The sequence below is a fragment of the Achroia grisella genome, unplaced genomic scaffold (genome assembly GCF_030625045.1).
Source record: "Achroia grisella isolate CSIRO2021 unplaced genomic scaffold, CSIRO_AGI_Agris_v1 utg1173, whole genome shotgun sequence".
NCBI classification, from domain to species: domain Eukaryota; kingdom Metazoa; phylum Arthropoda; class Insecta; order Lepidoptera; family Pyralidae; genus Achroia; species Achroia grisella.
The window spans coordinates 810,884-836,170 of NW_026712589.1; the positions used below are offsets into that span (position 1 = coordinate 810,884).

The 25,287-nt window shown below is 30.8% G+C and overlaps 1 protein-coding gene across 1 annotated transcript; it reads right to left on the reverse strand.

Annotated features, from left to right (window-relative positions):
• Window positions 1-1,319: 1,319 nt before the first annotated feature.
• On the reverse strand, window positions 1,320-20,870 carry LOC131851094 (tryptophan 5-hydroxylase 1). The gene is made up of 10 exons (XM_059201525.1): window positions 20,598-20,870; window positions 18,152-18,305; window positions 15,818-15,983; window positions 14,936-14,986; window positions 12,898-13,015; window positions 10,819-10,982; window positions 9,290-9,416; window positions 7,050-7,282; window positions 6,003-6,219; window positions 1,320-1,456 (listed from the first exon to the last, which is right to left on the reverse strand). The coding sequence occupies exons 1-10, from the start codon at window positions 20,868-20,870 to the stop codon at window positions 1,367-1,369; spliced, it is 1,593 nt and encodes a 530-aa protein (XP_059057508.1). The 3' UTR covers window positions 1,320-1,366.
• Window positions 20,871-25,287: the final 4,417 nt, after the last annotated feature.

Here is a 25,287-nt window from a genome sequence, read left to right on the forward strand (position 1 = left end):
AGCAATGTCTATTCATAATATTATTACAAGATAACCGGATATCCATATTCACGTTTATGAATTCATGTTTACTTAAAATAAATTGGGTAAGAAAGTTATATAAAATTTCGCATTTATAATAATGTGCTGACCCCAAATGGGATTATAAAAAAACAGATGATGATACAATTCGACAAATTAAAATTGTAATATCTCTATTTTTGTCTATTTCAGACATTAACGATGTATCAAATCAACCGTCAATTCAGAGTACTTCTTAGCTAAGAAGAACTGACAAGAAACTCAGGTTTTCAAATGAGCTTGTTGTGAATAAAAAATACATAATCATTTTTAAATTAAATTAGGTTTAACATAGTGTCCACCAGCTACATATAATCTATAATATTAATAATTAATATCGCATACTATTGCTGCTTAATAAAAAACACGTTTTTAGATATATATACATCATATACCCAGAAACTTAAAAAACATATAAAAATTCTTTTTCTAATTTAATATTAAGTAATATATAAATATTATAAAAGCGGAATACTGTATTTTAAGAGTGCGTTAAAATTACTATATAAAATAATATATATAAATATGTAGACAAACACCCATAGGAGTTTTGCAAGACAGTAATTGTAAACTATATAACAATTGAAAAATAAAGATTTTATCTGTCTTTTTTTATAATAATAATAACATATCAGAACAGGAAGTTTGAAAGTTGAGCTGGTATGGGCATGTTATGCGGAGGAATGAGGACCATGTCTTATGGAAAGTGTATAATATGAATGTGGATGGATGTAAAGGGAGGGGACGCCCTAAGAAAAGATGGATGGATTGTGTGAAAGATGATATGAATAAAAGAAGAGTAAGTTTAGATATGACAACCGATAGAGAGCAGTGGAAGAGAATGACATACTGCGCCGACCCCAAATAATGGGATAAAGTATCAAATAACATATCAGAACAATTAATACAGCGCTGTGTTATGGGTACTAGACAACTGATGTAAATACATGAATACATTTTTTTTGTAAATAAATACATTATACATAGAAGACGCCCAGACTGATTCAAACAATCATTTTCATAAATACAAAATGTTTGTACCGTGCGAGGAATGAACCCGCGACCATCGGATAGTAAAGCGGCGTGTTAAACCACTAGACCACCGAGTATCAAAATTAGTTTATGCATATAGGATAGAAAATTTAAACATTATTAGATTCACGATTCATTTATTCATTCAACTATGGGTACAGTGATAACGTTATACATATTACAGAAGTATATAACAATAAGAGGACATATTAGTAATACATAGCTAGCTAGTATGGGTAACATTAATATTATACGGAAATCGTAGAGATCATATTTATTTAGTAGGTTCTGGTTTTGGTGAAATGCCCCTGTCGGAATTTGGGGAGCTATTGCCAGAAGTACTTTGCGGACTTCTTTCGTTGACCTGAAATATAAAAAAAAACAGACATATTTTCATTTTTATTCATTCATTTTATTTTATTCATTCATTTCATTCATTTTTATATTATAGATAATATAATAATGAATCGCTGCATGTGTTGGTAAGCGCAAATCTCGAGAACTACTGAACCGATTTCGCTAAATCTTTTTTTAGAATTGTAGTACGAGGATGGTTCTTCGAGGAAATTGCCTAAAAATACCTAAAAACAACATTTTTCTGTAATCCCAGCTGACCTGGCGTCCCGAATAGTAGAGTAAGTATTGAATAAACTAAAAAAATAAAGAATCGACTGTTAGGCGTTACGATGTTCGCCGGGAAGGGGCTTGTTAGTAATGTACAATGTACCATGTCAGGTCGACCTCCACGCGGTTCCCCCTGGAAACCATTGTGTTAAATTCCTGATAAATGTCACGATGGGCTAACTGACCTGACCTCATGCTCATCTTATCATCCTCTACTGGTGCCCCGCCAGCGTAAACCGTTCCGGTGAACCATTCCATTATCATACAAAAAAAAAAAAAAGTTCGCCGGGTCAGCTACATAATTATATAACTTCACGACCTATAACATAGACTGTGGGCTCACTTGGCTTCCTTCGGGTGCTCATAATTATATGAATCGGATCATAATAATGATAATCATCACCAACACATTGCAGTTTACGACTGAACAGAGGCTTCTCCCAAGGCATGCCAGTGCGCACGATCTTGATCCCTTCTCTTCCAGGTATTACACAGAACCCTACATGTCGTCGCTCCACCTAGCTGCGGGGCATCCTACACTACATTTTCCACTTCAATTAGAATAATAATATTTCAGGACAACTCAAACAGTGCTGTAGTCCCAACCTAAGCAAGAGCTTGTGTTATGTGTAATAGATAATAGTCATAAATCCATAAATACATTTTCATATTTTTTTAATACATGCAATATACAAAGAACACATCCAGATAGCTACAAATAGTCAATGAATATAAATATCTGTGCCGTGCGAGGAATTGAACTTACGACCATTGGAAGAAAGGCAAAGTGCTAAACCGCTAGACCACTGAGGTCGTCTATATATAGCATACGTCGCTCTGTCGCCTTTCAAATAGAGTAAGTTTCTCATATTATCAAATTTAATGGTTATACCAAAATCTGGTCCTTCGGTGACCTTTTTTTTTATTTATACCGCAAATTCAGAAAATAAATTAATTCATAAAGATTTATTACTTCGGTCTATATACGAAATCACGATCGTTGTGTCAGTATTGGATAGTTGAAGTTATAAATATCAAAATACCCCAACTAGAATAGCAGTCGTGAACGTATATGAGTCATCATCTGCTTCTTCCTTATCCCATTTATTTGGGGTCGGCGTAATATGTTTTTCGCTTCCATTCATCCCTGTTCGCAGTCATCGCGTTATTTACATCCTTTCTTACCATATCATCTTTCACACAGTCCATCCATCTCTTTTTCGGCCTTCCTCGTGAAGGTATATGAGTAGTGTACATAAACAAGAGAGGGCATAAATTTCCAGAACGTGGCTATCATATCCCAGCCATGGGAACAATATATCGCGGCTTTATTGTTTTATTCGCTACACAGGCGACAGTTTTTGCAGCGGCTTACGTACAAATCAATTACTTTTTAACATATTTATGTATTTGTTTATTATGATGAATATATTTATGTATTATATGATATGTATGTTTATTCCTATATTTTTGTATTACTATTTATATTTATGTATATACGTATTTATGTATTTTACTTTTGTTTTAGATTATACAATTTGTTATTTTAATTTTATTTAGTATCTATCCTTTGACATTTTTTTTTTTGTTTGCACCAATTATTACCCACTCAGTACCACATATCCCACTGTTTTAGGTTGACTGGAAGAGATCTCTTCTAGGGATAAGTCCACCTTTGCTCACATTGTCTCTAAATTATAATATCTTTTTATTATCTGTGCAATAAAGAATATATATATATATATATAACATAGTGCCGGAAATACGAAACTCCGCATTGCGGGTCTTCGACGGGCCCGGGGTGGAATGCTTTGCAGTTGTCACAAAGGGTTCTAACAAGCAATTTTTCTGTATTACCACATTGTTAGAAAGAACAAGATCTGAACTAATGTTATAAAGACAAATAATTTTTCAGTTCTTTATATATATTACCGGCCTCGGTGGTTTAGAATAGAATAGAAAATCATTTATTCAAATAAAATTACATTGAAACACTTTTGAATAGTCATTACATTTTTTTAGTGGTTTAGAACACGCCTTTACTTGCTATGGTCAGGGTTCGATTTCTTGTACGATGCAAGCAATTTTAATTTATGAGTATGTTTAAACATGTTTGGATTTTTATTATGTTTATATTTCAGTATTTATATCAGTTGTCCCATAACACAAGCTATGTTTACCGTGGGACCAGACTAGCGCTGTGTTAATTGTCCAGGGTTATTTATTTGATATTATTATTTATCTTTATAATAATACTAACGTAACATCCTATTGACGTAAAGTGTTCAATATCTGTTGCGTAGTTTATTAGATCTAAGCGTACTCATAAATAAGCCGCCATCCTGAGTTTTTTTAATATAATCTAGAATAAAGTTATTCTAAAGTATATTAGAAAAACTCAGGATAATTCATAGAGCAAAACTAAAGACAGTTTCACTAAAGTCACTAAGCAACAGATAGAAATACTGGAATAGATTTTTTTTATAAATACACAAATTATACCCACAACCAAATTAGTTTTTGTTTTTTTTTCCATTACATAGTATAAAACATAGTCGCTTTCGCTGTCTAGCATCTATGTATGCTTAAATCTTTAAAACTACGCAACGGATTCTAAAACGATTTTTTTTAATAGATAGAGTGATTCGAGAGGAAGGTTTATATGTATGATACATGTACACCCGGGCGAAGCCGGGGCAAGTAGCTAGTAAATTTATAAAACACTTTATAGGATTCATTGCAAATAGAATAACAAATTGATATAATTTTTATAATTGTAGAATCTCTTTCCATCACACCTGTTCATACTGATTACAGTATTTTTTAATGAATTTATTTATTTATTTATTATTTTTGCGTGAAATTAGAACAAAATCACAGGATCTTACCTCTTTTTCTTTATATTAGTTTAGCATAGCGGTTGAACGGTGCCAAAATATCGTGTTTTCTTTTTAATTTTCCGTATAAATATTGATTATTGATTGTAATTTATGAAAAAAATACATTCATAGTTTATGTACAAGTTCTCTAGTATAAATTAAAAGTGTTATCAGCCTGAAATGGCTAAAGATACTGCTATTATTAATCTAACAGGCACTTAATATTCATGAATTATGAAAACTACTGAACTCTACGTTTTCAATTATACAGTTGAACGAACAAGTATGAACGTAATAAACAAGGTATGAAATTTTGTAATTAACTGAAGTAGTTTGAGTGGGTACTTATCTATATTTATCTATTTTAGTAAAGCAGCTTGACTTGTAAACTGTTTCGATTGAAGATTCAAAACATATCAAAAATCATTTATTCATATATGATATTTAATTTGCTTATGTACGTCAAGTTTTTTGGTTAATATTCGTTTTCTACAGTTCAGTATGGTATACAGATTTAGTTGAGAAGAACTGGCAAGAATCTCAACTGAATTTCTTTTTTTTTTAGATGCCTGGTTGTAGATATTGTGTACTTATATAGGTGTCTATATCTAAAATTAAATGAAAATTCCGTGCATGAGCAACTGTTATAGCAACAGTTGTTCATGCACGTTTGTTATTTAAGTAATCATATAGTGAGTAATGGGTTTCGCACAGAAAACATGATTTTAAAGATGTTTTAAACTAATTCAAAGCAACTCTAGTATAGTTTTGGATTTTATTGATGACTTGATGATTGACTTTGGTTGAGATAAGCTAGTGAAATTATAGAATAAGAGACATGACAACTTTCTTATTTCTCAAGAAGGATTCAGGTGTGTAGCTTAAATAAAATGTAATAAAAAAAATTACATCCATTGTGCTGTTTCTAGACATAGATACGATTACCCCCTTACCATTATGTGGGGTGTTAATTTGTTTGTCATTATATTTATTAAGAATCGTGGCATATATGTAAAATTTTAGACACTTTTCGGTTCACGCAATTTCAGTTCTTGTTTAAGATTAACAGGTTGGCTAGTAGCTACTAGATGGCGCTGTACCAAATACAGGTCTTTAAATGCAAAAAATCTTAATAGCGCCATTTAATTTGACTACAGTGCCATCTATTGGGCACTAGACAAACGGCCTAAAGTAACGAACATGTAAATACAACACCCTAAACACGAACTGAAATAGACTTTACAGTTGCGTAACATAAGGTATATTTTTATTAATAAATGTAGGTCATTAAAAGCAATATCAACTTACAATACCATCTAGTGAGTAATAGACCGTTCATTTATTTCGTACACAAGAAATTAACTTTAAAGTTATAGGCCATAAGGTTTATTTTGATGTTGAAGATACCTGTAACCCAGTATGGAGCATATTGGCGATAGTTTCAACATCCAGTGTAGAATCTTGAGCCGAGATCTTCTTAATAGCTGACGATACGATGCAAATATCGCCCCTCAGCTCTCGAACCAATGCTGTTATTTTCTGTGCATTGCTGAGAACCTCAACACTCTGGGTGTATGGATTGTAACGGACACCAAACGGACGCTGTATGCTATCAGCGAAAGCCCTGAAATTATAAATAGTTAAAAAACTAAACAATGTAATATAATGTAATGTAATATGAACTCTATTGCCTGCGTTTAGCGTCTTATCTGGAACGTTATGCCTTTAGAGCAGATACTACTAAAGTAGCTAGTAAAAACTAAACAATCGCTATGACGTATACTAATAATAGCAGGTATGTATTAGTTTGAACAACTTTTCGCAAGGAAAAAAATATATAAAAGAAAATTTGGTACCTAAATTGGGAAATAAGCTAAAGGCCTACCAGAAGTTAAATGACAGCACTTTACATGAACAAAACCACGTTATTATGTGAAGTCTATGGTATTTTTCATGTACTGTCATATAATTCAGAAGTACTTAAGTTTTTATGCCTCCATACCTTAACCGAAACATAGCATAAAAAATCTACCTCAATTAAAGCACAACTACTTAATAAATAAATGTATTTGGTTTTAATTTGATTTATTCTTTACAATCGTAAATAATAATATGTCGTGAAAATTACCAATGCGTCGTCTAGTCATAAGCTAAGTAGAGTTAGCGGATTACACCTCTACACTTCCGATGGTCGCGAGTTCGATTCCTCGAAATATACAAACTTTTATATTCATGAATATGATTGTTTGTATCGGCCTGGGTGTTTTCTGCTAATATTGTTTATGTATTTACAAAAAAAATGTATTTAAGCAACATAAATGACTTATCTCGTACAAATAACACAAGATCTGCGTAGCTTGGGACTAGATGGCGTTGTGTGAACTATCGAAGTATATATTACTAATACGAAGATGGAAAGGAGAGGACTATCTGTTATTATAAAAATCTATGTACCTCATCTTCTCCTTAGCTTCTTCAAATGAATCGGTGTAGTAATAAGCGTTCTGATAAGATGTGATAATACATTCTTCATTAACAGTAACGTCAGGATCGAACCGCTTAATCTTGTCAGGTGTGCACAGAGCATGTTGAAGTTCAGCCACCGAAGAAAGTAGACCAGCACCGTACACTCGGAAGGTACCGTCCGGCTGACGACACAGACCGAACTCAACGGTAAAGAAGTAGAGCTGCAAAGAAATATGTTCTTTTGTTTTATAATATAGAAGATAGGAAGAAGAAAAGAGAAGAGTATTCAGAAGTTATGTCGTAGAATTAAAAATATATTAAAGTATATAATATTAAGTACATCGTAGAATTAGAACTGAATTAAACTATTTTTATTCTGTATATCTATTGTAGATATATGTAGATTACCCCGAAGGTACCATTAGGTTGAAGCCACAGACTAATTCAGCGGTAAAGAAGTAGAGATGCAAGGAAATACGTTCATTCCTTTTATTATGTAAACAATTCTACAAGAAATTAAGAAGAAGAGAAAAGAGTATTAACAAGTTATATCGTAGAATTAAAAATATATTGAAGTATATAATACTAAGTACATTTTAGAATTAAAACTATTTTTATTCTGTTTATCTGTTGTAGATATTTTTTATCCTTATCAAGAATATACGCTGACTCATCATAATGGGATAAAGGCAAGGCAATGATGATATCAAGAAAACTCTAGTATATATATAAAGATAAAAATTTTATAAAATCCATATTTATCTAAATAGAAACTTTTACACTTAGATATTCACATGTATTCTATACTTAATATATGCGCGACTAACTAATCTAAAAACTAATAATATCAAAGGCAAGTATCCCAATTTGGATGTTCCGAGTAATCTAAGGTACTTATGTAGATTAGTAGATTTTTTTTGTAAATTCAAATTCAAAAATCATTCTTACGATATTTTTAGCGTTATGATGATTTTAGCGGAATTAAACAAAGTAATATAAATCCATTAAGTACTTAGTATACAAATTCAAAAATCATTTATTCATATAGGACATTTTAGCCACTTCTGAACGTCAAGTTTTTACATTATAATTTTATTTTTTTCCCTACCGTCCAGCTCGGTATATAGATCCAATTGAGAAGAACTGGCAAGAAACTCAATTGTTTTTTTTAAGTAATATTGGGTACACCACTTATCAAACAAGGCTAGAAGAATATTGCTCCTATTTGTTTATTGTATAATAATAATAATAATATTTCAGGACAATTCACATAACGCCATCTAGTCCCAAGCTAAGCAGAGCTTGTGTTATGGGTACTAGACAACTGATATAAATACATGGATACATTTTTTTTTGTAAATAAATTCATATACATTGAAAACACCCAGACCGATACAATGATACTCATGAATACAGATGTTTGTACCGTGCGAGGAATCGAACCCACGACCAGCGGATAGTAAAGCGGTGTGCTAAACCACTAGACCACCGAGGCTGTCAAATAATAGGAGCAGAGCTGCAATGAAAAAAAATAACATTCGAACATAACGGATGACGCTTTTGAAATTTTTATCACCTTACCTATTTTTATCGCTAGCTAGTTTTTTACGACGTCTATTTATACCGATATTTCTTTACTGTAAAGGATTTGACAGTGAAAAAATTAGTGTACATAAGTATAATCCACTAGTCCTCAGGAATTGCTTCTAACGGGAGATATAATGGATTTAGCTATCCGTATGTCCTTTATATATGTGCTTTGATATTAGTTACTCTCTAGTCAACATTTTTGTTATATCACTCGTGAAAAGTCTTGCGTTCTCTTTTGTCATATTTAATATGAACTACGGTAGGTAGTTCAGTAATTTTTGGTATCTCATTTTTTAAAAAAAATTGCCTTTTGTTTTGTTTTGTCTACTGTTTGATACTAGCTGTACCCGCGACTTCGTCCGCGTGGAATTTTGCAACATCACTTTATTTTTCTAAAATAATAGTAGCCTAAGTTACTCCTTATTACATTGGCTACCTGCCAATAAAAGTCGCATCAAAATCGGTCCAGCCATTTCATAGATTATCCGCAACAAACAGACAGACAGACAAAAATTGTAAAAAATGTTATTTTGGTACATGTACCGTATTTATATTCGTATGCATGTAGTAAAAAACGGTTTTTTCAATATTACAAACAGACACTCCAATTTTATTTATATGTATATATTAATACCTACCGTAGCCAATTTATCGATATCTTCATCGGTAGCACCCAAAGATGCCAGACCAAGCTCCTGAGAGAACTGTGCGAAACTTGGATTCGCTAGCAAAGGCATGTGCCCGAGCAATTCATGGCAACAGTCCCTGAATGAAAATGTATGTTTATTATTAAAGCATATATATTACCTACATAACAGTCAATCAATAGAACAATCCAGTTATACAAATCATAAATTTACTGTTTGATTTATCACAGATACAAACTAAGAATGCACTCAGATAAGTAAATAAAGAAATATTTGTACATTATGTTTTACTATATTTATGATATTTTAAAACAACAGAAATGTATTTATATACCTATAATATGGTATGATCGTGTAAAGAATGTTAGTATTAATGAAATAGTCTAGACTATTTCATTAATACTAACATTCTTTACAAATATCTATATATTTCGCCATTGTTTTATCTAGATATTTCGCCATTGTTTTGGCTTGCAAACTTTTAATACTTTGTAAAATTAATGAAACAACATTTATTTTTGTTAGTTGTAAATCAACATTATTTAAACATATACCAAGAACTTTATCAATTAGTTGACTCGTAAGTTTTAGCTAAACATTTATTGATTGTATAAAAACAATTCTAATTCTTCAATTAGCCAAATTCTGAACTAGTATTTAATAGAATTCAGGGTCAAATTATAAATAAACAAATTTTATAATTTATTTCATATTGATATTGTTTGTTTATTTATTTCATTTGTTTATTTGCTTTATTGACCACTAGAATTTGTACAAAAGATGGACTTAATGCATTCTCTCCCAGTCAACCTTTGGGATGTGCATATATACTTGATAACGGCTAAAAGAATAAAAAAAAACAAAATACACATAAATACATGTATTTATGTGTATTTTGTATTAATACAATTAACCTACTTTTTAATACAACGAATATATTAATTATATACACATTGCTCAGGCGCGGTTGTACTATATTTGGCCCAATATATTAATATTATTTAACATAGCAACTCTGGAACGTCGATATTTCAGCGGCCCGGAGACAATACGCTAACGGTTAGAAGTTCATATTCGAAATTCGCTAACGATCATATACGCATTATCACACACAACCACTGTAAACCTATTTTCAAGTAATTAAAAAACTAGCTTGGAATCTCCGATTTTGATTACACCATCAAGACCCTCTTCTCACTAAAAGGCGTAAACATACATACATATTATACATAAATATATACATATTGTATTATAGTAGGTATATATTTATATTTATGTATGTATATTTGTAATTATTTTTAAGAAAACCTATTTACCTATATTAGGTAAAATTATAGGTTAGTCCTTTCCCACCACTGCCCATCAACCGCTTTCTGTTCTTACCTAATGGTTAGCTGGTAGAGAATGCCATATGGCATTAAGCTCGCCAAATTGTACAATCTTTAAAAGTGCAATAAAGAATAAATAAATAAATAAATATTTACAATTATGATAAAAATAAAAATTAAACTTATACACACGGTTCAGGAGTGTAGAATGGATCAGAAGAGTGCCGAATATACTGCGTGCAGTGGAACACTCGGAAAGCGAGACCTGATAGGAAGTCTCTAGGTGACAAATAACCAGCAACAGGACGAAGCTGAAAGCCTGTCTTCCGCTTCAAGAAAGCGCTCACATCTTCCAGCTGTAAAAAAATTAACAATACTTTCATAATAAATTACCTAATACAAGAAATTCACATCCTTTTTTTTAGATAAATTATTGTCAGTAGTGAAAACTGATTTCACCACTTCATACATATACATCTTTGTAATTTTGTTGTTATGGATAATAATGAATCAGGTACCCGCCTGCTAACGGTTTACGATGGCGGGGTTATCAGTGGAAGATTATAAAATGATTACGAAGTTAGATCATTTAGCCCATCTTGACAAAATAACTATGACTGTTTCTAGGGAGAATCAACCTGATATGGCAGATTGCTGTCAACAGGGTAATTAGTCCTATCTACTTCCACCCCAATAGATTATTATTGTAACTACGTATTCAAAGACTAATAGTGCTTGTGAAAATAATATCGGATCTAAAATGTGTAATTAGCGTATATTTTTTCAGAATAAAAAGTGTTTAATATTTACTCATTACTTTTTTTTATGTTTCTGATTGTTTGCCACAAGGTTGATCCAACAGTTAATACCTACATATATCGATCCACGAGCGTTTTTCTCGAGAGATCACATCAAGGGGTTTTTAAGAAGGGTTTAAAAAGGTTTCTTAAGGGTACAATGCACGTAATATTCCTGGTGTTTCAAGCGTCCGTAAGCTAGGTCACCATTTACCATCAGATTGACCATATGCTCGTTTACCACTATCATAGTAAAAAATATAGTTTATTTATATCTATATTCACGACAAATATAATTAGGAACATTTCAGTTATATTTACGAGTATTCTATTATGACTTATACAGCACTAAATTGACAGATATATGTATGTATATAAATAGACACATATTTCCTGTAATATACATTTGATCTACACCAAACCAAGCATCGTACTTATAGACGCTGACCTTGATCTAATAATCCCAATTATTCAACCCCTAGCTTTTCAAACAATAGGACAAAGCGAGGGGAACAGTTCAAAATATCTCGCCCTATCAAAAGATACACAGACAAATAAACCTGACCGAATGAATACGCATATAGAATAATATCACCGTCCTGTTTCACCATTCATTAGTACTTAGCATTGAAAGTTCTATAGCCAGTTCAATTCCCGCTCTCGTCGCTTAATATATGTATCATTACAGTAATGTACAGAGAGTTAATCAACTAATGACGGTACGTATTCAAGTCCATACGGGATTCAGAACCTTTTACAAAGAGAACATATGAGACACTGTATTTTAACTAGCATTTCCGCAGTTAAATCGGACCTGCCTTACCGCAAGATGGGAATAGATAAGGTATAAACTATAAATAAATATCTTAATTATATAAATGAAGTAATTCGTTATATTTATTTGAAAAAATGTAGCAACTTTTTTTAAACTAGTAGTCATCCAATGCTCGAAATTTAAGTACAATTCATTAAAATAATGCTGATGTTTTACATTCAGTAACACTGTAGATAAATAATGTTAAAAACTAACAATATTAATCTATACTAAATTTGACATGTGCCAAATACGTGGTAGAGACTGTAATGTCATATTATGTTATCTGTGGTAATATTTTTATATGTATTTTTAAGCCAAATTAAAAAATATATAATTTTGTCTTTTTGTTTTTTGTAAATACATGCATAATACACTTAGAATATACCTAGACCGTTACATATAATCATACACATAAATACAAATGTTTGCATCGTGTTGGGGAATCGAACTGGTGACCATCGGAAGTAAAGCGTTGTAATTAACCGCTATCCTATCGCGGCCATTAATATTAGTTGATTATAACTAAATAAAGAAAACTACATACAAAACATTAAAGGCATTGAAAATCATGAAGTTAAAAGTTTCGAACGAGCATATGCATTGGAAAGCGTATTGACTGAAACTCAAAATTTAATAGCTATCACCCCAAGAGATTACCTGAGGTAAATTGTCCTCCCTGTAGCCGCAGTACTTGACGAGTTGTGGCCAGTTCTCCAAATACTCTTCGCACGCGTGCATCTGATACAGTTTATGAAGCTCACGGAATACAATTCCCCTGCAAATTCGAAATAGAAATAATCTCTATTCAAATAAACTCAATACAAGCACTTTTGAATAGTCATATTTTTGATTGTACCACTCATTCGGAACGCAGATTCATCACAAGAAGAAGAAACTTGCTTCTAGATCAGAAGTGGTATTTAAAAAAAAACATCTATTCCAAAGAGCAATACCAATTTACCATATAGGATTTATATTTGAAATAGGTTGAATAGTCATTACATAGTATAAAAGTCGCTGTCGCTGTTTGTCTGGCCCTATGCATGCTTAAATCTTTATAGCTATGTACGTTTTTTTTAATAGATAGAGTGATTCAAGAGGAAAGTATATAGGTATAGTATAACACTGTACCTGAGCGAAGCCCGGGCGAGTGGCTAGTTTATTATAAAGTGAATATATATGCTTTATTATTACTTATAATTGTTATTTGCTTTAAAGACTGTAAAACTAAAGTCGTTCGCACTAAACTCAAAACAACAGACATCTAAGCTCAAACAGTCGCTGCCCTTTTGTCCGTGTGCTCATGACACGTGCCTCCGTTTTTTTTTTAATTAAAAATTACTGTTTCAAAGTTAAGTGAATGACTTCCTGACTGTCTTGCAACTGATACAAAACTCCATTAATCCTAGGATGACCGTAGAAGGGTTGTTGGAAGCCATAGAAGTCCATAAATAGCTATATTTGAAACATAAACTTGTTTTAAATTTGTCTCGTACGTACAATACGATAATATGTATGCTTAAAAATTGTTTAAAGCTTGCTATGATTTAAAAACTCGAGAAGTGCCTGTTTTCTCTATCAAGTAGTTAGTTAGTTCTAGTCTAGTTCTGACTATCAAGTATTTTCCTTTGTGGTATTGATAGAAAAAGACTCATAAAGAAGGTAGAAATATGTCAAAATTATTTTTTTTAAAACAAAATGAACGTATTTTTGCTCTTCTCTTTTTACAACAGTACATTAGTTCACATTGCATTATTAGAAGTATATATTTAAACTAATTGAATTAACTTTTGCAATATAGCGTGGGTATAGGATTCGCATTTTTGCAAGGAAAATTTTAAAATATATTTCTGTAGCTTTTACACCACAATGCAAAATAATTCGCAGATTTGTGCGAATTTCTACCGCAAGCTATTTAATGAAAGAATAACTAAGTTATGAAACGTATATATACAGTATAATACACATTAAATATAATAAGTTTTAAGCACTTTAGTCTTATATATGTATATATAGTTATAAAACAATCTCGGTTACAATTCTTTTAAAAAGATGCAAAGTAACACATCTAGTATAGTGTAAATTTTATATTCATAATTAGCACAACATAATGAAGTCAAACAAACTAATAAGTCTACAAAAATAATCAGTCGCATTGCCAAAACTGGACCAAATTATACAAGTATAACTCTCATAGTTTCATGCGAAAACTATGTATAATAAACTATCTACTAGCCCCGATTTCGCACATGTATTATACATATAAACCTTCCTCTTGAATCACTCTATCTATTAAAAAAACCGCTTGAAAATCTGTTGCGTAGTTTTAGAGATTTAAGCATACATAGGGACGGACAGACAGCGACAGCTACTTTGTTTTATACTATATAGTGATATTATTTAGCAACGATGGATTGGGTGAAAGATGATATGAATAAAGTGGGGTATGCTCAGATATGACGGACGATAGTGATCAGTGGGGATGACATACTGCGCCGACCACAAATAATGTTACCTACCCACTAATAGCTATGCCTCCATGTTTGGATGACTGGTAGAGATCTCTTTTAGAGATAAGTCCACTTTGTACATAAGTATGTTTAATACTGTATTTAAAAGAATATATATATAATGGAATAAATGCAAGGCAATTCTGAATATATAGCAACGGTATAAATAATATTTGTAAACTTACCAAGTCCTAATTTCAATATCCGTGTACTGGACCTTGGGAATCGGTTGCCCACTGCATAACAAAAGATTAAATATATACTCTCTTATTTATATAATATTGAAGTAATTTTCGAATAGTAATATAAACATATAGTATTATGTTTTAAACAAATCAATAAATTAATATATTTACATAACATAGAAGTAATTTTGTAATTATTTTGAATAATAATTGAAACAAAACGTGATCATGTTAAATTATATTATGTGATTAATTCTTAATTATTTTAGTAAGCGGAATAATGTTTTCTTAAAGAAACTAGTTTCTTAAAGAAACTATAATAATTTGTAGACTGGATGTATATGTATATTCTGTGGTTATATGTTAAAAAAAATCAGAATACTGATTAGTATTCAATATATTAGGTTCTACACGGCGTCGGAGGTCTAGCAGTTTTGCAAAACGCCTTAGTTCTGATGGTCGCGGGTTCGATTCCCCGGCCGTTACATAGATTTGTATTTACGAGTATGATTGTATGCATTGTTGTGCTCAATTTTGCTGTGGGACTAGACGGCACCTTTTAATATTATCGTATAGATATATTATGGACACTTAATACAGAATGCAAGGGGGAAGAGGACAGTCAGGAATATAGACTGATAATCTTATTGCTAGCGATGTACATATCATTTACTGTTATGCGGTTCCTCCTGGAAACCATCGTGATAAATTCCCAGTAAATTTTCCACTATGGGCTGACGGATCTGACCTTATTTTCATCTTACCATCATCCACTGGTACCCCGCCAGCATAAACCGTTAGCGCAGGTGGGTGCACCATATCATTATCACCAATTAAAAAAAAAGTACACAATATAAACAATGTATCATATACGACACTTACTATTTATAGTTGTTGGCAATAGCAGCGAATTGTTCGCGTCTTTTACGATATATAGGATCCTTGAAGCCTGGATGATCGGCATCGAGCTCAGAACCGTACATCAGTACATTCTGCGCTCTATCCAAATCGGATATTTTGCGAGGAAACCACACCATTTCACCGAAATCTGAAACGAATTATCTATTTATATATTATTTTATAATTGTACATGCATATACATAAATTTACATGTAATAAATAAACAATACACATGGACTCTGTTTAAAGAGTATGGTAATTTCGTAGATGACTCATTCCCAAAATTAAATTTATAATTTAAATCTGTTGTAGTGTTCACTTAGCTCCTATAGTACGTCTGTTAAAAATTATTTTACTGTATAGTAAGCTTTGTCGGTCAGTAATTCTTTAAGCCTTTTTTTAAATAAATTTATATATATAATTAATTTTACCTTCTTGTTTTATGGTTTCCGCGATTTTGTTATATATTACAATAAATTACGTAATACGGACTTGCCCTAAACATTTCTATTTTAGGTTCTGGTAGGGCCAGTTGCCTTTTTAATCTATTATTACATTTAAAATTAAAATATGATAGATGCTCATGAACAAATATAGGTATCTCCAATATATAAATAGACGGTCAAGTTAATATTTTTAGTTTTTGAAAGTGTGGTCTACACTGTCAAATGGCTTTATTTTTGCTATCACGCGCATGCACTTTTTTGTGTTACGAATATAATATAAATATTATTATATAATTATATATATAAATTAATTTCAATCTACTGTAATTCGGAATTTAATAGAACAAAAAAAGGGTATAATCAGGTTTCTTTTTAAATGTATTTAAGTATTTGTATGAGTGTGTATATATTTCTTACCTTTTAATTACTATAGCAATTCACAATTTGATATTAAAATATGTATAAGTACGCAGGATATAGTGTTACATCACAATGTCGAGGGTAATAAATTTAATGATATAAATTTAACGAAATTAATAGATGGGTACTTACATTTCTTAGTTTCTGAAACATAAATAAAAGAAAATAATAAAAAATAAAGCTAAAAATAAAATAAATAGAAATCTCCGTACAATTTATAATAATAACATAAGATAAAGATAAATTAATAAGAAATGCTAAAATAAATAAACAAAAATAGCCTTGTGATAATAAAATTGTATTAAATTTGATTAGATGTTAAATGATTTTTCTATTTAAATGAAATCAAATAACTAATAAATAATAAAAATACTTACAACATATAGTTATATCTAAACTGTAAAATAAACTTAGTAAGTGTACAAAAAAATAATATTTGCTAAAGAAAAAAATATCTATATTGAAATTTTTTCATTAATCATTCATTTATACATCGCAAATGCTATCCGAAATTCGGTTGGACAATCTGAAATTTAAATAGCAAATAGCAATCTCGTAATTGAGAATAGCCACTGACTATATAATAGCAAATGTTATCAAGTAAATTATAATATTCTGTAGATATTATTATTAATATTCATAATCTTTTACAACGATATCTCTAATAAAACTGACGTCCGATGGTTGCGGGTTCGATTCCTCGCACGGAACAAATATTTGTAGTCATGAGTATGATTCTTTGTATCGGTCTGGGTGTTTTCTATGTATATTATGTATATAATTACAAAAATAAATTCTATGTACTTGTATCAGTTATCCCGTACCCGTAACATAAGCTTTAGATAGTTTCTTGTCAGTTCTTCTCATCTCGAAATCATTCCGAACTGACGGTAGATTTGATATATCATAAGAATCTGTAATAGACCTACATGAATAAAGATTTTTTGAATTTGAATTTGAGATAGGTTAACTTGGGATTAGATGGCGCTGTGTAAATTGTCCTGAGATTATTATTGTTATTATTTAATAAAACTATAAAAAATATAATAGTTAGATTCGTATAACCAGAATATAAGTAATTAATCTTAGTGGCGTAGTAATTTAACTTACTGTCTTAATTGGGGATAGTCGGAGGTTCATTCCCTGTATAGTACTAAAAATGAGTATTTGTATTCTTCAAGATTTTTAATATGTACATTTAAAAAAGATATAATATTAAGACATGTCTATCAATATTTCAATCCCCATACCACAACTGTTTCGGGATTAGTCTTTGTATTTCACAAGAATTTTATTGTTAATTTAAATAACAACGAAAACGTATAAACAAGAATTTACTGTTGTCTATAAATAAAGGTTTTTAAAGTATTTCCTTGTAAATTGGTATTAATAATTATTTCTTATGAAATATATATTCTGTTATATTATTTTTGTCATATGTCATACTTACCGAAGCTGGCTGCAGCAGAGAGCGGGGTTGGTGGAGGGAACTCTTCACCGACCTGTGGTGATATCACTTCGAAATCTTGGACTTCGCGCTTCAACATCCTCTGCAGCTGCTCCATTCGTCGTGGATCGCATTCAACGTCAACCAGGATATCCGCCTGTTAATAACGTAAAAACTAAAACGTAAACCATTCTGGTTAGCAAAATCATTTTATTGCGAACTCACTAGTTTAAAAAAATATAAATCTGTGTATCTATCTGTAACTATTTATCTCCAAATTTACTCAAATAAACACTTTATATTACATTCTAATACTCCGAACGAGTCACCAATACAATGAGCGTCTTTTCTCAAATAGGGATATTTTCTATTTAACCCTGCATCAGTTCCGAAGACAGTTAAAGTTCGTAAACAGTTAAATTAAAATACAGTGAAGTTATGTATAGTAGTAGTAGTAGTTTAATGTAGTATTTTTTTTTATAATTTTTTATTAAAAAAATCTACTTACGTACTACATAATACTACAAAATTATTTATAGTATTACGTAGTTCTATACTACTTTCTGTTTACTTTACTCTTTATTATCTAGCATATATTGCATGCATCGCTATGATTTAACTTCTAGGCTATATAGTGTTAGACTACAGTCCAGTATTTGTATTAACTACACGCTTCTATACGAATACTTATGCATATGGTAATCTCTTTTTTGTGATAATAAATAAATACAGAATATGATTCGCTGCTAATTTCCTTCATTTATACCTAGGTATGCTTGATACTAAGTCATTTGCTATTTGCTCACCTATTTCAGCCGCCAAACCGATTGGTTTCCAGCTTGTTTTTTTGTCAAATAAAATTTATTACATCAAAACAACATATTATAATCTATAGATGAGATCATTATTATTATATTACTTAGTGTAATTATTACAATTTTAACTACTATGTTACTACTATTATACTTAATGAGTTTATGATATGTTTTTCATGTAAGTCTCGACATTACATAATATCACTGGTGCAATTATAGGAATATTATTATTTTATTTCTTAGTATAGTTATTAATGTTAATTTTTAATTTCACAATATGATTTTATAATAAATAATGTTCTTTATTGTGGTCTGCATATTACACAGCACTTGTGTCTTTACTAGGCTATTATAATGGCATATATGAATGACATCCAGGTAATGTATACCAATCTGAAAATTAAGTTTAAACTGTTGATTCTAGATGAATAAATTATAAGTTCAAAATTCGGACAGCTTATCCGCCATACTCGTGAACGAGTGCTGCATGTGGGTACTATTAGCATTACGGCCACTGACTGAATAATTCCGGCGCATAAGCAAATAGCATATGCCAGTGGTCACTATTCCCTGATTGAATTCTCATACATATACATCATACTCATTTGAAAAGAATAAGTGATGAGTTTCTTGTCAGTTCTTCTTAGCTCGAAAGCACTCCGTACTGACGGTAGATTTGACATACCATAAACGCTGCTATAAACGAACATGAATAAAGATATTTTAATTTGATTGTATGGTAAATAAAACCGCAACTGTGTAATAATCAAATCGAATAGTAAACCGCAATACCACTTACTCATTGTTAGGTAGTTCACTATTAATATACTCTGCGAACATCCATTTTGGGTTTACAGTAACATTCCAAGTTGATATAAAATAAATTTTAAAATAATGATATTTATATATAAATAAAATGTATAACAAAATTCTGCTATTTTATATATATATTTATATAATTTAAATAAAAGATTTAGTCTATAAAGGACTATTGATAAATAAATTAAGTTGCTTTAAAGAAAGATTATATTTTTTAAGAAATATCACAATCGGTTAATATAATAATATTTAACACTATTTAATATAATTATTATCGTATTAGTCATAAATTAAAAATAAAAACAAACAACTATTATTGTATTACAGTAAAATGAAATTGAAATCAGGAATGAAACGAAATCCTTTCATTTATAAGATCTGGGTAAAGTGTTTCTAAATAAAATTCATTTATTAAATGCAATAGCAATAACTGCAATTTGACAGAATAAAAAACAGAAATATTTTCAATATTTTATATTCATTTTATTTATTTCCCTTTTGTTTTGTTTAATTTCTTATTATATATGTATATTGATAGATTTTTTTTGCTTCATCCGCAATTAACATAAAAAAAATTAAACAAACAAGTAACATAAATTAAATCACTAAACATTTTGCTGTATTAGCAAATTGTTTCTATAGACGGGATGCATAAGTTACGCCTTTACATATAATATTTACTTATTTACTAAAAATAGTCAAGGCATTATTACGTTTATTAAATTAAATTTGTATGTTAAAAAATATTGCATGTCTATTTATCTAAATAGACAGTTATTCATTGCCGTCGCTGAAGGTAAAAAATTGCAACTCACCGCAGCGTTGGCAGTCACAGATTTCCTAGATTCTATATGAAGGACATTGATGCCCAAATCTTGGAATACAGTCAGTGCTCGAACCAATCCGCCGACTTGGTTCTTCAAAGTAAATATCACTGAAATCCTCTCCCCTTCCGAAGCTGCACGCTGCTGAGCCGCCATTTGTATTTCTGCCAATTTCGGATGATGTGGAATCTCGTTTTTTACTTGCCAGTCAGAACCATTTCTATATAACCACAAACCCAATAAACCCTTTCCTGAACCACTCATTATGTAGAAATATAGACAATAAAATAAATTTAGTATTATTAAATTAAATAATAATATTTATTTCTAAAGATAAATTAAAATAACATTACGCATTAGATGTATTCGAAATTCAAAATCGATAAATGAAGATAATATTAATTTAATTAATATTAATTTTAAATTAGGAATTCTAAATACGAAATATAACAGAAAACTTATCTCACTATATTTAATTTATAATTAAAATACTGTAGATATAAATTATAATAGATAATGATTAAAATTATATTGGAAATTTATATAGGGTGATCGTATTAGGGATGCGCTGTTGCAATCGTGGTGATATACTGTGCCATCGTCGAGGTCTGTACGGTTTATAAAGAGAAGAGGCGCGGGAGACTGGTCGGAGGGTGGGTATATTTGATTGGCTGAATCAAGTGTTCGGTGTAACTTGGAAAATGTTCTCTTTTCACGTCCTAAAGTCACGGATACACTTTGCTGGTGTTAAGTTTATTTCAGTAAATTTTATAGATATCATGCACTCGTGATTGAGAAGTTATAATGAAGGACTATTGAATCATGGAAAGTTAATTTGCTATTTTTAGAACTATATATCTATAACGTAAGTATTATTTATACTATAATCATTATAATGTTAAAATAGCATAATTTATTAAAATATAATAATACATTGTAATGTTAACTTTCCCTTAATTCATTAATCGATGAGTTTTCTTTATATTTTTGGACAAGTGATGTACTGTTTTATTTGATTTTTAAATCGATACATAAGTAAACGATATATTAAATTGTTAATATAACATTATTTTTATTATGACTGACTTATTAAAAAAATTATGGTGTTTATTAATTACTAGTTTTCTAAATCAAATAATGTATTTGCAGAATATAGAGTTTTTTTTTATAAAGTTAACGGACAATACTTCTGTATCCATTTATCCTCTATAGACAATATCTGGTTTTTGATTGTGTTTTTTTTATAAAGTTAAACTGCAATACCTCTATTACCCCAATTAAAGGTACGTTCATATAGTTATCAAATTTATAATTATAATTATAAAAAAAAACGTAAAGTTCTCACGTATGTGCAGGGGCCATTACAGCGACGTATAGACAGCTCGCTATGTAAGTGTAGACTAGCATATATATATAGAATCCTCCTGACGTTGGCTGACGATCTTAAACGGCGTAGTCAGTGTATTTATTACCATTGTTTAGAGGAAAGAGCATTCTCTATCATTCATTATCTAGCTGGGTGCTCAGCCATTATTCAGTTGCCTTGCGGTCGAATAAAATAAAAGGTTTCAGAAATATTCAATGAGTACTATTTTAGGAAATTTAGTGTTCTGCCTAACGGTTTACTACCACGAACATTTAAGAGGTCGAGAGTTTAATAGAATGAAATTAGATTCTCTATTGAAATATACTTAAATTTAGAAATCTTTGAATAAGCATGTTTATATATTTTACGAGACGTATTAAACTTAAGATAAGCATACTTATTTTTAAGATTTGCGATGAAGCAACTTTCCGAATAAGTGTTATCTAATGCTCATTCGGAAAGCTGAATACAAGAAGAACGAGCAAGAAACCAGTTTATTGCTCCTTTAAATAATTGTTATATCTTTAAATTTGGAAGATACAAAAAACTGTGTATGTTTATTATTTCTAGAATAAACCAAATTTATCGTAGAGATGTCGAAGGCTTGCCATATTGGTCCAATTATACAGAGTTAGATGTCGGCAACAGGTGTTGTGATCTCCACGACAACGTTATTTGGTAATCCCTTTGATTGATCATTCCTTTTGATGGTATGGGAAATTTTATTAATTTATCACTATTTAGAGTCAATATTTTGTGGGAATTCTCTCGCTTCTCTCTATAATGCCTCATGCATAATTTTCCATTTTGTTCTATCTGTTGCATATCTGCCGTTTTTTCTTGATTTCGGGGATTACAATTGTGTAAACAAATATTATAAGGAATTTCTGTTTATAAAAGTGACTAATAAAATAATTCCATTACTTCTCCCAATTAATGACAGCTACGACATTGAATATGGATTTACGTATATTATTTAAAAATATCCTTATATGAGATGATTATCAGGCAATGTCAAGGTTTTTTAATGGATGAATATGGTATGGCCTGCGCTAAAGATTTTCGTTTGCTGGGCATCAATGGGGTTCATATTGAGTATGGATCAGGTGAAATCAGCCAGTCTATCGTCGCAAATTTTTCAATAATTAACTATCTCTCTTGGGAGAACACGTGAATGTTGATAATGGAGTTTTAGATGGCAAGAGTCTGGACGTAGATTCTAGTACCTGTTCGTTACCCTTGGACCGCTCCAATGTCGAATGAATTCCCTCAAAAAATAAAACATTATAACTAATACACATATACATACAAACAATATAAATAATTTATAATTCAATGTTGTAAATACATATCAATTACTTTGACTATAATTGACTAGAACTTCACCTTTGACTTTGCCCGATAACTGTGTCTTTGAATTTGACATTTAGTTATTGATTATTACATTCTGTTTGTTTATTTCTTTAATATTAGTTGCATTTTTCAGATTTTTTTTTACTATTAATATTATGAAATATTTTACATAGGGCCGTATGCCTTACGCTTGAATAGAATAGAATAGAATAGAAAATCATTTATTCAAATAAACTTAATTTAAGCACTTTTGAATAGTCATAACAATTTGTTTTTTATCTACCACTCGTTCGGAAAGCTGTCTCATCACAAGAAGAACGAGCAAGAAACTTGTGTGTTACTCTTTTAAATAATCCTTGTAAGTTTACATTTACAAGTCGAAACGTGTGAATACAAACTACCAACAAGCACTAATTTTTTGGGTCAAATATAAATATGCTATTCTTATAGCTACGACTACGACTGATTTAATCTTTTAAATCAGTTACCATATTTTAGGGAGCCCAATGACTTAGCCCACCACGCCGCCACATGTCTGGACATTTTAGTGAGCATGACTACTCATTCCACTCGACCACGTCACAGCTACAAAAATTACTATATGGTAGTTACAGTATTCGCACTTTACATGAGGATGCATGCGGCAATCAATACAAAAGCTGCTACGCTATCATCAAGAAAGCAGCTTGATGCCGTATGTTATACTATACCATCTAACTATTGGACATATATTTAAAAGAATTGAAAACGCGAAAACAAGCATATAAAAGCTAACTATTTCTTTCAATCAAGAGCATTGATTTTAATTACATATTATACTAGTAGTGCCCGCGGTTTCGCATGTAATTCATACCCTATATGTTATTTTGATGTAGGTATATAAGCTATATTACTGTAAAGTTTCGTTAAAATCCATTCAGAAGTTATTGTGTGAGTAGAAATTAACAGAAAAGTTAGATGTTTGAATAGACGTCTTTTATTGCAGAGCGCAGAATTAATTAGACAGAATTAATATAAAATAAAAATTATATATAGAACATCATATTTTGAATATGGATAAAAAGAATATAAAAACTATGACTACCAGTGACTATCATTGTAGGTATAACAGTGTGAAAGAGTAAAAAACTATCTATATACACAAACTTACACTTTTCTAAGATTACTAAGATAAGAGATATATACTATTTTAAATTTGACGCGATCATTATTTATACGTATAATTAGTAAAAATCAGCGATGTTACCACGTTTTATATTTATTTGCTGAGTTCCCTATCTCACTCAACTCAGCAAATAAATATAAAACGTGGTAAGATCCCGTGATTTTTACTAATTATACGTATAAGATAAGGTAAGCTAACTTTCAATCAAGGAATGGTGTTGGCTTGGGAAATTCAGTAATTTTTCATTTAACTGTGTAAAGAATTTAGCTGTTCTTATTGAGATAAGAAAGAGAGATAAATATTGAGATAGCCAAACACTAATTCGTTATTTTTTTTTTCGGACTACCCTAATGCTGTTGGCCGCAGCTGGCCTTTACAGCTTTACCGGACGTTAGGGGGCGAGTGCAGATGGCACTAACCCGCGGAAGGACTTATGGAGCGGCTGAAGGCCAACTCCTGCCGACGGATACGACTTTAGTCTGAGGGCACCATTAGGGGTTCGAACCTCGGCTCAGGCCGTCGTAATTTCGATCCCCGTTTGAATTGGACGGGGGATCGATCGGAGGTACTAATTAATTAACTATATTCGCAACCTTTCGCGTTCATACTATTCCTATGATTTTTTTATTGTAATATACCAGTTGGTAATAATTGTATTATAAATATTATTAATTATTACGATATTATAGTAACACTTATTGCGTGTTTATAATTATTATAATCTTGGATTATTATTGAATAATTAATGCGTATAATTACCGGTAGTAATTTCATAATAAATGATACGGGTATGATAA